At 61.0% G+C, this 15,263-nt stretch overlaps 2 protein-coding genes across 27 annotated transcripts in view; both read right to left on the bottom strand.

Annotated features, from left to right (window-relative positions):
* Positions 1–11,939, bottom strand: part of SNED1 (sushi, nidogen and EGF like domains 1) — an 88,924-nt gene extending 76,985 nt beyond the window's left edge. For 25 of the 26 annotated variants that reach the window (XR_003793957.1, XR_003793956.1, XR_003793954.1 and 22 more), the window contains exon 1: positions 11,427–11,939. Coding sequence is in view for 21 of the 26 variants with exons in the window: in XM_029225389.1 (XP_029081222.1) it covers positions 11,427–11,639 (213 nt within the window). In the remaining 5 variants the exon portion in view is untranslated. The remainder of the gene's footprint in view (positions 1–11,426) is intronic. The other variant, XM_029225378.1, reaches the window with a different exon arrangement.
* Positions 11,940–13,077: 1,138 nt separating this feature from the next.
* Positions 13,078–15,263, bottom strand: part of CROCC2 (ciliary rootlet coiled-coil, rootletin family member 2) — a 77,729-nt gene continuing 75,543 nt past the window's right edge. The window contains 2 exon segments of the mRNA XM_029225589.1: positions 13,078–13,422; positions 14,312–14,439. Of these exon segments, the coding sequence (XP_029081422.1) occupies positions 13,078–13,422; positions 14,312–14,439 (473 nt within the window).

Raw genomic sequence — 15,263 nt, forward strand, 5'->3', positions numbered from 1 at the left:
CACCAGTGAGTTCTACCAAACATCCAAGGAATAAGTCCAGAGATACACGAACTCTTCTAGACAGAAGAACTCATTTTCTGAGGCTAGCATAACCCTGACACTAAAATGTAACACGGATGGGCTAACAGCCCAATCTCACATATAAAACTGCCCAAATCTTAACGCATTGTTAGCAAACTGAATCCAGCAATCTATGAACTGGGTAAATAATTAATCATTACCAACTTGGATTTCTGTTAGGAATACAAGCGTGGCTTTACATTAGAAATCCAATTAATTTAAGTGACCAATTTAACAGATTAAAGGTGAGAATCATATAATCATCTTTATAGGTAGAGAGATGGTATTTACTAAGAGCCAACATCCACATGTGATAAAAATTCCCTGAATATGAGAATAGGAATAGGAGGGGACATTCTAATCCGAAAAAGGGCATCTTGAAAACAAACAGGAGGAAGCATCACATTTAATCGTGAAACATGGAACACTTTCTTTCTGAGTCCTGCTAACACGCAATGTATCCAACCAGCACAGCAAGGCAAAAAATGAATCAAAATGCAAAACGATTAGAAAGGGAGAGACGCAACTATCGTCAGGTGCAAATGCTACGAACGTGAACGTGGGAAAATCCAAGAGAATCCAGATGATGCAGTAGAATTATTAAGAGGCTTGGCCTGGTTGTTACACATAAAATTAGAAACGGTAAGAACTCAATTGTGATTCCACATTAACAGCAGTAAGTACTTAGAAAAGAAACGAAGAAAAGACACCATTTACAACAGTATAGAGAATAGCAAGTCCTTAAGAATAAATCTAACAAAAGATGTTAGATTTATTAGAGAATGTCAGAGACAATCTAAATAAACACAGGAACGTGCTCTGTTCCTGGGCCACGTGAGTCAACCCAGGTAAAGGTATCAGTTCTCGCATCAGTCTTCATACTCCACGCAATCCCAGTAAAAGTCCCGGCAGACGTGTGTCTGTGTGTGTGTGTAACCTGATAAGCCAACTGTAAATTTTATATGAAAAGGCAAAGCCAAGAAGGACCAAGACTTCCTGGAGAGGAAAAGATGGAAGGACTTGCTGGTCCAGGATGGATGCTGTAGTGGACACTGGGCTCTCACACGGAACAGTGATCGGACAGGTGGGCAGGAGGAGGGCCGGGAGACGGCCCAGGCACACACTTGGTGGGGGGTGGGGGGCGGGCTGGGGGGCCTACCTCGTGCCCAGCTCCACATGCGCAGGCACGGAGGTGTGAGCGACCAAGCTGCACAGCAGAGACGCTGTTGTGGGGGGCCATGGAGAACATATTCAAGACTTGGAGGTGATTTTTAAAATAAGGCACAGGACGTCCCCGGCGGTCCAGTGGTGAAGAATCCACTTTCCAACGCAGGGGACGCAGGTTCCATCCCCGGTCAGGGAACTAAGATCCCACATGCCGTGGGCAACTGAGCCCGCATGCCACAACTAGGGAGCCCGCACACCGCAGCGTAAGATCCCACGTGCCACAACTAAGACCCAACACGGCCAAATAAATAAATAAAATGTTTTTTTAAAAAAAGGCACAGGGGCTTCCCTGGTGGCGCAGTGGTTGAGAGTCCACCTGCTGATGCAGGGGACACAGGTTCGTGCCCCGGTCCGGGAAGATCCCACATGCTGCGGACCCGTGAGCCATGGCCACCGAGCCTGCGCGTCCGGAGCCTGTGCTCCGCAGCGGGAGAGGCCACAACAGTGAGAGGCCTGCGTACCGCAAAAAAAAAAAAAAAAAAAGACACAAAAAACCTCTGACCATAAAAATAAAGACGGGTACATTTACTGCATTAAACTCAAGAGTACCTATTCACCCAAAGGCGCACCAAAGAGCGTGAAGTAAAGTGCAGAGAAAAGGAAAAGATGTTCGCAACACTTGTGACCTGGTGTATGTACACAACTCCCATAAAGTAACAAGAAAAAAGGGAACTCAGTAGAAAAGAGGAAAGACTTAACAGGGGGCTTACAAATGAGGCAATCCAACGGTAAGCGAACAAGATGTGCTCAGCCTCATGAACAAAACAGAGCAGCAGCACCTCGTATTCACGCCCGTCCACAACCACCGGGCTGGCAAGCGTGTCCTGCAGTGGGAACACCCGTGGCATCTGTACTTCACGAGCTGGCGGCGGGTGCGGCCCATGCCCAACAGCCCCACCCCTAGGGCCCACCACCCTCCACGCCAGCGCCCACGTGCACCGGGACGCACGTTCCGGAATGTTCCCAGACAGCACAGTAACAATGGTCTAAAAGTAGGAACAGCTCCAAATGTCCACCACAGTGAAACAAACAACTTGAAGACGATCTATGTAATTGAACCACGGTGATAATGGACAAAACATGGATGGAAGAACCTGAATAACTTGGAGGGAAGGAGGCAGGTGCAGGCAGCCTTGTCAGGGCTGCACGGTGTGGGCTGATGCAGGTGGAGCGGCAACCATAGGCCTTAACTTGGGGCCGCCGTCCCTCGGGGCTGGCATCACATCTGCTCTTTCGCTGCACACTTGCTTTGGGTCCCCTTTTCTGCCCGTGTTTAGGAAAACATAGTCAAGGGTGAGGAGTCACAGTTGGATGGGGGGGGGGCGCCGCAGGCTGGAGTGAGGGTCCCTAGGGCCGTGGCCACCTGCCAGGTGGGACCATCTGCCCCGCCCTCCCTGCATCCTGCACCCCCGTCTGTCTTCCTCGGCTGGCCTGGGCCCCGTGGTTCCCCCACAGGCGCTCTGCCCAGTTTCCTTCCTGCCTTTGAAGTCCGGTGCTCAGGTGTGTGCGGTGTGTGCAGAGGCCTCCGGCCTGCCCGCCAGCGCTCGGCCGGCGGGCTCCCCTCTCCGCCCCCACCGGATGGCTGCCGCCCTCTCCACGGGGCGGGGCCAGGGTAGAGCAGGGCCGGGGCCACCTGGTCAGGGGCGTGCCTGGACTGTCTTCCTCCAGGGGAGAACGTCTGAACCTCCGGTGGGGCGGGCGGGGCTGGCGGCGCGGGAGCGGCACGGCACCCCTCCCCCCCACCGGGGTCCCTCTCCTTCTTCAGGGCCAGCGAATGCTACTCCCACAGAATATCAATCTATTATTATTTTTCTCCTTGCAACAGCACTCTGTAGAACGGGCAACACGTCGGGAAAACAGGAGAAAGGACTCGACCCCGACCCCCTGCCGGGCACCAGCGTGCTCTTCAGCCACTGACCTACCGGAAACCTGACGTGGGCCAGCCGTCGGCTGGGTCCGGGCCCTGCAATGTGCCGCCCCGCGCCCGCTGCCCCTCAGGACCTGAGGCCAGCCAGGTGGGCCTGGGCTGGCCCCCTGGGGAGGCCCCGAGGCCACAGCAGCAGGAAGGGGGCCTGCGGGGCGTGGAGGAAGCCTCCCCTTGACCTGGGGGTGCGTGTGGCCCGCAGAGAGAAAGGCACCCAGGCCTTTCTCACAGGAGGGGCCGGCCCTCCCTCCGCTGAGTCAGGAGAAAGCGCAGAGAGATGGCCTGGTGGCATTTCCGACTTGGATAAAACTGGGAGAGAGCGGAAATGTCCTGGAGAGCCTCTCAGAGGCCACTTGCAGCCGAAAGCGTGTGACGTGTGTCTGGCTGGTCCCTGAACTGGGCAGCTTGGGGCTGGCTGGTGCCACCCTCGCTGGGCGAGGGGCTGCTCTGGGCCAGGCGGGCAAGCCTGGAGGGGAGCTGGGGACCCCACGGTCACAGTACCCCAGCTCTGCAAACATCAGATCCGAAAGGGCGGGGCCTTGGTTCCTGCTTTGACGTTTCTGCCAGAAATAAAACAATAAAGTTCTGAGGCCTTTTATAAGCTTGTTTTGAAAAATGTAGGCATGTCTTTTATTTCCTGGCAGCTTTCTGGGGAACCAGGATTCCTTCCACAAGCACAGCTCGGGGCTGGGGTCCTGCTCGCAGGGCGGCTGTGGGCAGCGCCCTGGGCCCCCGGGCAAGGTGGGGCCCTGGACACCCAGACCTGGCAAGGAGGGGAGGCTGGCCCTCTCTGAGCACCCGGGGTGCCAGGTGGCCTCGCCTGGCTGCAGGAGGGCCACAGAGGATGGGGGGAAGGGGCACTGCTGGGCAGCCAGGGTGTAGCCTGCGGGTGGGGCAGTGGGCTGGCTTCAGCGCCCAGCTGGGGAGGAGGGATTCCCCGCAGCGCTGGGGCGACGGCCCTCCCCCTCCCAGGCTGGGCCCTCGGGGCGCAGGCCCTCTGCTACCTCCCTACCGTGCCCCCTGCCGTCAGCTGTCCAGGGCCTCCCCGTGGCCACCCTCTCGTCTCCTGCTGGGCCTTGTGGTCCTGCCTATGGTCCAGAGCCCAGGCCCTTGAGTCCCACCCCACTCCAACAGGGGCTGCCTCTCCAGTGGGCGGGGGGTCCAGGCACCTGCCCCTCCCGTGTCCTGTCCCTCCAGCTGTCCTCACGGCCCTTCCCTTCCTTCTCTGTGTAGATTAGATGGCAGCTCCTGCCTCACCTCTGGCACACCTGGGCCAGGTGCCCCCCTAGGACCAGATCCCAAGCCCCCAGAGGCCCCTGGACATGCCCTGTGCCTGGGCACCCAGGCCCCCCTCCCCCGGGCCCAGCACAGCCTGACCTTGCTGCCCTGAGCTCTGAGGCCACGTCGGGTCCACTGTCACCCTGCAGCCACCGCCCCTGGCTGCCACCTCCAAGTGCAGGGACGGTGTGCCTCTGCTCCCACACCTAGACCTCTCACCCTGCCAGTCTCACTCTGGGGACGGTGGCCACTCCCCTGGGACACCAGCCCTACCCCAGGCCCCATCCGCAGCAAGCCTCCAGAGCTGCCTGTGCCCGACAGACCCTCTGCCCAGAGCAGGTAGCGGGAAATATTCGCGCAGGACGTGTGTGAGGGCCCGAGGGGGCTGTGTCTGGCCCTCGGCCAGCCGCCTGGACCCGCCTGGAGGACAGCGTGGTCCTGGGACCTGTACCCAGACACGGTGCCCACTCCTCCCACCCTGGACTCAGCCCCCAGCACTCAGACTTCTGCCCGAGCCGAGTCCTCGGGCTGGGGAGCCGGGTAACGCTTCGCACACAGCAGGCGTTCAGTGAAGGACTTGCCCCAGTGTGTAAACGGCCAGTTTATGGCTGCTGAGGCTCTGAGGCTGGACCCCCTGTGGGGAGGTACGGGGGTGGGGGGAGTGGGGGGGGGAACGAGCTGGGCAGCCCCCTCCAGCCGCCTGGTTTCAGAGCCATGGGCGCAGTGTCCACTGGGGCCCAGGCTCCCGCAGCTTGTTTTGTCCCTGGGCCTGCCCACTGTCCCCACCCCATCGTCGACTGGACCACAGGTACCCTGTGTGGCCTGGAAGCTGCTGGCGGGCCGGATGCTGTGCCCTCCAGGCTGACTCAGGTCAACTGAGGAGGCCCCCTTCCCCCAGCAGAGGAGGGTGTAAATAAGGACGCCCTCTGGGCAGCAGGGGGAAGTAGGGAGATAGCCCTGAAAAGCACATTCCTTGGGACCCAGCCAGCCCCCCTGGAGGAACTTATTATGAGGAACGGAAAAACAAAAGACCTGCCTGAACAAAGATGTGTGTAGGATGGATGTGCACTGGAGCATCCCCGGAGACACTGAAGCCACCCACACAGTCCACAGGTTGTGACTGCTGAAAAGAATTATGGTATAGCCATAGGATGGAATATTATACTGCCACCAAAAAGCACACTTTTCACAGCAAGTTTAAGGCACTGGAAAATGCTCACGGTATAATATTGAACGAAATATGCAAAATGGAAATTTGTATGAAATGGCAGCCCCAAATGCACTTGAAAACACATCGGGAAGGATGTCGCCAAAATGTTTAGAGCGCTTGTTTTGGGAAGATGGAATTATGGGTGTGTTATCCCAACAGTCAGAGGATGAAAGCCGATGTTTACAGACCTGCTTCTACAAGCTAGCTCTCTTGCAGAGGCTGGGAGAGCACCGTGAACAAAAGAGACAGAATTTTAGGACTAAAAGTAAAACTCTGCTGCTGGTGCATATGTCCGCTCCTTGACTCAGAGCTACGGCTCCACCAAGGTTTCCGGATGGATGTGTGACTAAATGAATTAGCAAATAAGTCAATGGTGAGTGAGTGGTGGGCTGTCCTGGAGGCACGCTGTGGCGAGCTGGTCACTTCTAGCTTCACACAGCCCCTGAGAGCTGAGGAGGGGGACACCTGAGTCCTTCCCAGCCGGCCAGGCTGGCTTCCCAGTGAGGGTGGCCGGGTGTGTGCCCGGGGCTCCGGGTGTTCCTGCCAGAAGGCATTCCCTAGAGGTTACGTTATGTTTTGACAGAATGTCAAACTTACAGAAAAATTGCAAGGCACTCCTCATACTTTTGATCCACATTTACCAAATTCTAGGATTCTGCCCCATTTGCTTCATCATGCTCTCTCTCCTTCTACATAGATGTTTCCTGAACCACTTGAGAGTACCTTGCAGAAGTGATGACCCTTTACCCACTGAGCCCCCTACTGTGTATTCCCCTGAGCAAGGACATTCTCTACCGAGAACACACGGTTGTCTGGAGCAGGACACTCAGCACCGAGGCAGCGTGGTCAGTACCACTTTCTCCCTCGTTTATACATTTAATCATGTATCTACACTCGCATCGGCGTGAACTCGCTGGCTCCCCTTTCCTTAAGGGACTGAAATCTGTCACTACCATTAAAGTAATGCTTCACTGGTCCCGAGAGCCCCTTTCGCGTGTGGCCTCTGTGTCCTTCCGCCACATCCCCATCTTTCTTTGATCACTCTATTACTTTCTGGCACAAGCTTTTCCAAGCTCATTTTCTTCTTTTCCTGCTGTGGCTGTATAATCTCCAGAGAGCCCCAGTTCCTTTTAGTGATGACTGGTGTCTGGGAACCAGGACCTGAGCCCGAGGACTGCTCACGGCCACTGAGGTGTCGCTGCTTGCATTTCCCCCAGTGGGCAGACGCACCTACACACCTACGTCCACATCCGCCATCACGACGTCCAAATACAGTCAAACACACGTGGGTGCCAGGACCGTGTACTGATGTGCCTCGCGGGGCACACACCCCGTGCAGGGTAAACAACCGAGGTGGGGTCAGAAGCGACACACGGGGAGCGCAGGGACCAGGCTGGGGGAATGGGGCCCGTTCAGGGGAGGAGACCTGCCTGTCCTGGGAGGGGCTCCGAGCTGGCAGCAAGCACAGTGGCTGAGGGTGACCTGTTCTGTATTGGCTGGAGTAGAGGGAGCTGGGGGGCTGGCGGGGGACGGGGGCACAGGTACACGGGGCACAGGTACACAGGGCCCAGCCCCAAGGCCAGGGGCGCTGGCGGGGGACGGGGGGCACAGGTACACGGGGCACAGGTACACGGGGCCCAGCCCCATGGCCAGTGGCGCTGGCGGGGGACGGGGGGCACAGGTACACGGGGCCCAGCCCCAGGGCCAGGGGGGGCTGGCGGGAGACGGGGGGGCACAGGTACACGGGGCCCAGCCCCAGGGCCAGCGGGGCTGGCGGGGGACGGGGTGGGCACAGGTACACGGGGCCCAGCCCCAAGGCCAGGGGTCTGGCGGGGGATGGGGGGGCACAGGTACACGGGGCCCAGCCCCAAGGCCAGGGGGGCTGGGTAAGGGCAGGAGAGAAAGGCAAGGTCTCACTCGCACTGGGCAAGGCTCCCTCGGCCGCCCCACGGATAGGCTGGAGGGGCAGGGCCAGGAGCCGGAGGCCCACGAGGAGGTGCCGCACGCGCCCAGGCCAGCGGGGTGGCTGTTCTGGGAAGTGGGAGCATTTCCAAGGCAGGGCTGCAGGCCCAGCTGCCTGCTCTGACCAAGTGGGAACGAGGCGGGGTCTCAGGGGAGCTCCCAGGATGGCCGAGGAAGCAGGACTTCTGTCTGGGCCGCACTACGGCTGGGGTGGAATAGCAAGGAGGCAGCGGGACGCAGGAGTCCTGAGGGCCCTGGGCCTGCATCTGAGGCCCACTTTCCTCTCTGGGCCGGGGAGGACTGCATTGCCCGCCCTCCGTCGGGCTGCCGGGAGGTCCAGGCCGAGGGGCCAGCCTGGATCTCGCCCCGGCACTCTCCCCCCACGTGGGGCTGCCAGGCCACCCAGGACCCTCCCTCGACCCCTGCCCACCTCCAGCTCTGAGCCCCTTGCCTGTGCCCCGCTCCTCCCCAGGTACCAGCAGGAAGGGAGGGTGGGGAGGGGCCTGCCCAGGACCCTGTCTGCCCCCTGGAGGCTGCGGCCTCTCCTCCCAGCCAGGGGGCTCATGCGTTTCTGCGGGGGCTTCCTCAGGTCAGAAAAGCCGAGCTCCACTGCCAGGCCTGCCTCCATCTCACTGGTTTTGTCCTGTGGGTCAGGGTGGGTTTTCCAGATGGCTCGGAGCTGGTGGCCAGCCAGCTGACTGTCTTGTTTGGAAAGGTGCCACGGGCTGCACAGGTGGGGAAGCCGGGGTTCTCGGAGGAACCGGCCAGCCACCGGTCCCGGGCCGCCTGCGGACCTCCCCTGGGCAGGCGGTCTGGGAGAGGCTGGGCGGGGACTCTGCCCCCGGTGGGGATGCCAGCGGATGAGCAGACACCAGGTGTGGAGCCAGCCTTGCCTGGGACACTAGAGAGAGGGGCTGCTGGCCAGGGCTCAGGTCAAATCAACTGTCAACACGTCTTCCCCCAGGCTCAGAGGTGCCACTGCCCGCCCCGGGCCCACACCCTTCCCGTTTCCCACTCGGGGCTCTCCGTGACTGGCCCCAAGGTGCTCCAAAAGACCAGAACAAGGAAGAGTCCCCAAGATTCAGAGGTCAAGGGTGTCACAGCACTGTGCGTGAGGGGCCAGCAGGGGAAGGATGGAAGGCACACCAAGGCGGGTACCACCCTGTGCATCACCCCCAGCAGCCCAGCCTTGGAGACACAGCCGGCAGACCCCGCACCCATGTCTCGGCCACTGCACCCTCGTAACAGACGTGTGGACCCTCTCAGCGTGCCCAGCACCTTCGCAGACACTGCCCACCTGGCACTCCTTCCCCGAAGAAGGAGCAGAAGTGCTCCCTGAGGTTGCCAGTTGGGGCTCCTGATGCCAAATAAACCAAGATCTTCCTCTGCAGCCCCCAGGCCCCACCCTTGGCGGGGGCTGCACCTGGGGGCTTCTGGGGGGAAACGGGGGCTCCTCACCACCGCTGGCCAGCCTCACGGCCTCTCAGTCCCCATGGCCGCCCCGAGCGGACGCTGCACCTCGGCTGGGCCTGCAGGCCACAGCACAGCTGCCATCTCTACCTGTGAACTTGTCCAGCTTTTTTCCCTGCAAGAAAGTTCCCTCTCAGCTGCCGCGCTCCATGCCCACCAGCAGGGCCGGCCTGGTTTGTGTTCAGAAGGGACTCTTAACGATTTTCAGAGCCTTACAAGTCACCACATATGGCTGCTACGGCGTGAGAAAGAAGCAAAACGACGGGGCTTTCTAGAAGGAAGGCCACCGTGCACGCGGCAGGACCAAGTCCTTGCCAGGGTCGATTCTGATCAGAAAGCACTGATCTTCACGCAGGGTCACGGCGAGGCCTCCATTCACTCACCCGTGTGTCCATTCACTCCACAAGCTTGCTCTTTGCCAGGCATCGGGCCGGTGTGTCCAGCCCTGGAGGGTCCTCACTCGGCCGGATGCAGGCACCTGGCCTCAGGGCTGGCTGACGCCGCACCCGGCTGGACGAGGGTCAGAGACAGGGCCATGCAGAGAAGCATCGTCTCAGCTGCGCGGGCTGGGATGCACCGGTCTGACCCACTTGCTTCGGAATAAATGCCTTCTCTTCTCTAACTGGCCTCATTTCTGACCCTCTGCCCTGCTCCCTCCTCGACCACAGAGCCCTGGCCATTATTTCAGGCAAGGTGTCCGGGGCCCTCAAGGTTTCCACTGTCTTTCCTACTGAGCGAAGAGAGGTGAAGTGGGCTCCCTAAGTCGCCATGGGCAGGTGTTTGTCAGACGATAGCTTTTTTCAGGAAAGAGCTCTTATGGAGACACAGGTTTTGCGAGGAACCACGTGCTGGTTTCAGATGAAACCGTTTGTTTTGCTAGCACATCTCTCCACTTTAGAACCGCGTCTCCCAGTCGCTTTGGCAGGGGTAGATGTTTTCGGTGAGGCTGTGTCTGGTGAGCCGTTTTAACAATATTTTCACCTGTGACTTGGGGTGAGGAGGTTGAGCCTGGCCCGAATGCTCAAGGAGCATTTGGACAGAGGCTCTGTTAAGGCGGTGCCAACATGAATTTTCCCCCTTCTAGGATGTATGGGCCTCCCTGGCTCCCGAAGACCCTGAGCACAGCTCTGCCCCCAGCCCCATACTTCCGGAAGTCAGTCCTGCCCCTCTGTCCAAGTCCTGGCCCGGAGGAACTTGCACTGGGTGGCACCTACAGAGAGAACGGCTGCCCCTCCCACCTCTGGCGATGGAAGGGCTGTGGTGGGAGGGCAGCTAGTGGTACTGGCAGCCGCGCTGGGGTTGAGTGGAGAGAGGCAGTGTGGATGGGGGAGGTGACAGGGCTGATGGGGGAGGTGACAGTGCAGGCAGTGGTGCTGATGGGCGGTGGAGGGGGGAGGTGGAGGTGGTGCTGGAAGTGACAGAGGGCGGGGCGATGGTGTTGGAGGTACAGGGTGCCGGCACTTTTCTAGCTGGGATTCAGAGGACAGCACACGGTGCCCCCCCAGTAAATGCTCGATGCAGCAATGAGGCGTGACATTGCGTTCCCTCAGTGGCCCCGGGTCCCCCCGGGGGGGGGTTCTGCTGTCCTTCAGCCTGAACTGTCCCCGCTCTCCTGAGCTCCCTCTGGGAGTCCTGTTTGAAGGTCTGGGCCTGAGTGGCCAGCCCCCAGGCTCAGGAGGAGAGGGAGAGGGAAAGGGCGGCTCAGAGAGGACCAGCTTGCTGAGTCTCGCACAGCACCCCTGAAAGTCTGGGCGCGTCCCAGCCTCCAGCAAGTGGGCCTCAGGTGTTAACTGGGGGCGGGGCCCGTGTGGCCCTGGGAGGGGCTGAGAGCTCGGCAGGCCAAGTGAGGAACTGAAGGGGCCAGGAGCCCCACTCGGGAAACTGAGGACCCAGGAAGCAGCCGCCTGCTGTTACACTGCTGTCTGTGAAGGAACCGGGACGGGGCGGGACGGGGCAGGCCTCCCCTCACCCCGCTGCGCTGGGCCCAGCAGGGGCACAAGGCTTAGTGCCCGCAGCCCAAGCCCCAGGCGGTCCGACAGGGGCAGGGGCCAGGGCCGGGCGCGCCCCGCTCCACTCGCCAAGGTGGCCGGGCCGCAGCTCGGGCCCCCAACCCCGCCCGCCGCTCCCGCGGGCCGCTGTCCGGCCTTGGCCGCCGGAGGGAGGAAGCGCTGTCCTCATTCCACCTCTGGCCGCCACGGTGCCAAGTTGCTGGCGGCGGCGGCGGGACTCGGGGCGGCGGGCAGCGGCCGGGGCGCAGCACCCCCCTGGCGCCCCCCGCGGGCTCGGGTTACTCACGTAGAGACCGGAGTGCTCGGCGCCGAAGAACGGAAAGGGCACGGAGAGCGGCCGCAGCCCGGAGCCGCCGTCGTCCTGCTTGGGGGTGACGGCGTCGCCGCGCTCCGCGCCGAACGGGTAGAAGTCGGCTAGGGCCACAGCGCCGCGCACGCCGCGCGCCCCGAGCCCCAGGGCCGCGGCCAAGAGCAGCGCCCAGGTGGCGCCGCGCGGCATCGCCGGGGGTCGGCGGGCGGGGACGGAGCGAGGGACACAGCGGGACGGAACGGGGACAGAGAAGGACGGAGCGGGGGACACAGCGAAGACACAGCGGGGACGGACAGGCGACGAGGAGGGGCCGCAGGGGGACGCAGCGGGGCTTGCGGTCACCGCGGGGCAGGAGCGAGGCCGCGGTCGGGAGTGGCCCGCAGGGCCGGCCGGCCGGGCGTGCGGGGAGCGCGGCCGCGCCGTTGGTGGACTTCGGAGTCCCGCTGCCGCTCGCTGCCGCTCGGCCGGGCCGCGCTCCGGTCGCCTCTCGCGGAGGAAGGCGCCGGGCGGGACCGCGTTCGGAGCCGGACCCGCCCCTACGGCCGCGATTTAAATATCCAACCGGGCGGTCACTCGGACCTGGGCGGGGCCGGGCCGGGCCATGCAAATTAGGCGGCTCTTAAAGCGCCAAGCGGGGCCCCGAGCCCCCCGGAGGTGGCCTGGCCAGCAAGGAGAGGGCTTTGCGGGCGTGCCCTGCGGCCAGGGCCATCCTCCTCCTCTTCCGTGGGTCCCCAGCCGCCCGTGTGGGGCCGGCCCAGAGGAGGTGCCTTGTCCACAAAGCAGCTCCAGGACAGACCCTCAGGCCTGCGTGAGTTGTTGGGCCTGGGGGCAGGCCTCCTGGGTGTCCTTTCAGGCCCCTGTACCCCAGGGGACCAGGTCACCCTCCTGCCAGCGTGTCGTCGGCCGGGGGCCACCCTGGTGGAGCAGTGCTCGGATGAACCCTTCTGGAAGTGGCCAGAGGCCAGCCTCATGCTGCCCACCCAGCTCTGAGGCTTGCCATCTGGTTGTATGTGAGGAGGACTCTGGCCTGGGCTACTTCAGGGCATTAAGCAGTTTCTGCCCTGCATGGCCACATCAGGAGAAATGTGGGGGGAGATGATTTGGGGGCCTAAGGAAACCTCACAGCAAGAGAAGTCTGGGGCCAACTCCCGGTAAAACAGCCTTCCGTCGGGGAGGCTGGTCCACGCCGGCCTGGGGGCAAGTGGACAGATGCCCTGTGGGTGGGAGCAGGCCCTCGAGTGCCCACAACTCAGATTCTGTGTCTCCAGCCTGTGGCCTTCGCAGCCCTTCTCTTGCCGCAGGAACTTGCTCTCAGAGTCAGACTCTGTTTGTCCTCCAGAGGGGGCCAGCATCTGGCCACCTCTGGTCCCTAGGCCCAGAGCAGGGCCCGACCCCCGGGGGCTCTCCACCCTCTCTGCTCTTGGGTGCTGGTGGGGGCTGATTCGTGAGGACAAGCCAAGCCTGGCACCCCGCTGGCTCAGATGCTGAGTGGGGAGGTGGGGGGAAGCCCTGAGCCAGGCTGCAGCGTGGTGGTCAAACCATGGCCAAGGTCGGAGGAGGGTGTGGCAGCCTCACCCTCCTTGGACAGGGAGGGTCCGTGAACCTCACTGGCAAAATCCCGGTGGGGTCAGGACACGGCCTCCAACAGTGCAGCCCGGAGGGCAGAGCTGCCAGCAGGCTGGTCACCTTGGTGGGAGCCCAGGAGGACGTGCTTTTCCATCTGTGGGTTTTCTGTGGGAACCTGACAGCCCTCTGCCATCTGTGCCGTGGGTTTGGGGCCCAGGCGAAAGCCCTCTCCTGTTTGTTTCCTCAGGGGGGAGGGCAGGTGGCCCCTCCCTGACAGGGAGAAGGGGCAGAACTTCCCAGCTTGCACCAAACCACAGCGGGGGGTGGGGGGGGTGGGCGGGGGGGAAGTTGGGGACAGTGGGTTGTCCAGGCTGACCTCTGACCCCCTCCTAGACTGGCGCACCTCCTGCAGGGGGTGGGAGGGGGCACACGCCCCGTCCTCCCCCCAGCTGCACTTTCCTTCTCTGAGTAGGCCGCCTAGGCCGAGGAGGTCCCTCCGGTGCACTGTTGACCTTCTCCTGAGCACATGCCTCAGGGGACCCTAGTAAAGGCTCTCTTCTGGGTCCACCTGGGGGCCTGTAGGGGGCAGGGCTGCCCCAGGGGCCCGGGGCACACAGTGGTGCTCGGCAGGCAGACCTTGGGTTGCGACCCCCAGCGAGGCTGTGCATTTCCAGGCACAGGCCTGCTGACCCTCCACGGCCCTCACCCTGGGCCATTTGCAGTCCCATTTGGGAGACTGGGGGTTAACAGGAGGCACCACCATGCTGGGTATTACATTCAAACACACACACACACACAGCTCACAGGCGAAAAAGAGAAAAAAAAATTTTTTTTCCAGGTGCTAAAAATATTATCAGGAAATACTTTTCAGCAATGTGCTGTTTCAGGTTCCCCTCCAGACTCAAGGGTGCCTTTGTCTTGGCCACAGAAAGTCCACATTTATCAAAACCAAAATCGTTTTATCAAGCAGGCTCGTGTTCTGCGGCCAGGAAACCCGAGACTCCCCAACAGGCCTGTGACATTTTAATTTAGGGCCTGAGTGTGTATGCAGTTTAGATGGGGAGCCCCGGAGCCGACCTCGGGAAGCCCCAGGACCCCGTGCCGGCCAAGGTGGGGAGCGTTTCCCCCAGCGAACCTGGCCTGGCCGGCTGGTCCCTGCAGGGCTGGGACGGGGGCTCCAGCAGGGCTGCTGGTGGTGGAGGCTGCCTGGCTGCACCCTCCTCCCACTCTCTCCTTCCCACCCGCCCCGAGCACCTGGGGCTTCCACGTAGGTGAAACCCCAGGGAGACCCCTACCTGCTCCGGGAATGAGGTCAGGAGGTCACAGGGCCTGGAGGGGCAGGCAGGATCTGGCTCTTGTGGAGGCCCACCCGGCGTGGTCACTACACTGTGAGGATGGATGGGGCCTTGGTGCAGCTGGTTCACTGCGGCAGAGATGGGGGGCCCTGGTTCAGGGTACACAGCAGTGCACACGTGGGTGCGGGCGGCCATAAGGCTCTCACACGGAAGCCACACGCTTGCCATTGGAAATGTTTAAGAAAACAGCAGTTTATCTCCATCAGAAAAATCCTTTCTCCTAAGTATACAACTTTATGTTGAACAAGTAAAAACAGCGTCTCCTACACTGATTGAACTTTCATTGAAATATAAAAAATCTTGCGTCTCCCGGGAGCAGTCTGGGCAAGGAGGGTCCAGAAATCACCAGCAAGAACATTGATCAAATAGCGCGTGGCCCTCATTTCAATGTTGAGAAATCTTTCCGACCCCTTTTGCATCTGGGGTGTATTCCTCTTTCATCTGTGCACATTTACTAGGCACCTCCTCTGTGCTGGGAGATTCAGTCCCAAAGGTGTGACGCTGAGACACCAGTGGTCACCAAAGAGAGGCAAGTGTTGACACTTTCCAAGTGTCAATCTCCAGATTCCGGGTCCTTCCTCCCCACCCCCCAACCCTCAGGCCCTTTCTCCACAAGGGAGCTGCCTACTGGGTCGTGGGGTCGCCGGGTCGAGGAGGAAGGGAAAGGACTTGCCTACTAAATGCCAGGCCTTGAGCATCAGAGCTGTGTGTGTCTCACGGCCCTACCCTTCCTGTCTGTACCAGGCTCTCCAATGGTGGGGGCAGCCGCTGGGTTGCTATGCGTTCCAATGGGCCGCTGCAAGCTGGTGAATACCTGGGTGCGAGCACCACCACTAACGCCTCCTTCGCCCGGAGCAGCGTTGTTAATGGGTCACCATGCTCTTCCCCTCTG

Source organism: Monodon monoceros, unplaced genomic scaffold (assembly GCF_005190385.1).
Source record: "Monodon monoceros isolate NGI ecotype Baffin Bay Population unplaced genomic scaffold, NGI_Narwhal_1 Super_Scaffold_16, whole genome shotgun sequence".
Taxonomy (NCBI): Eukaryota; Metazoa; Chordata; class Mammalia; order Artiodactyla; family Monodontidae; genus Monodon; species Monodon monoceros.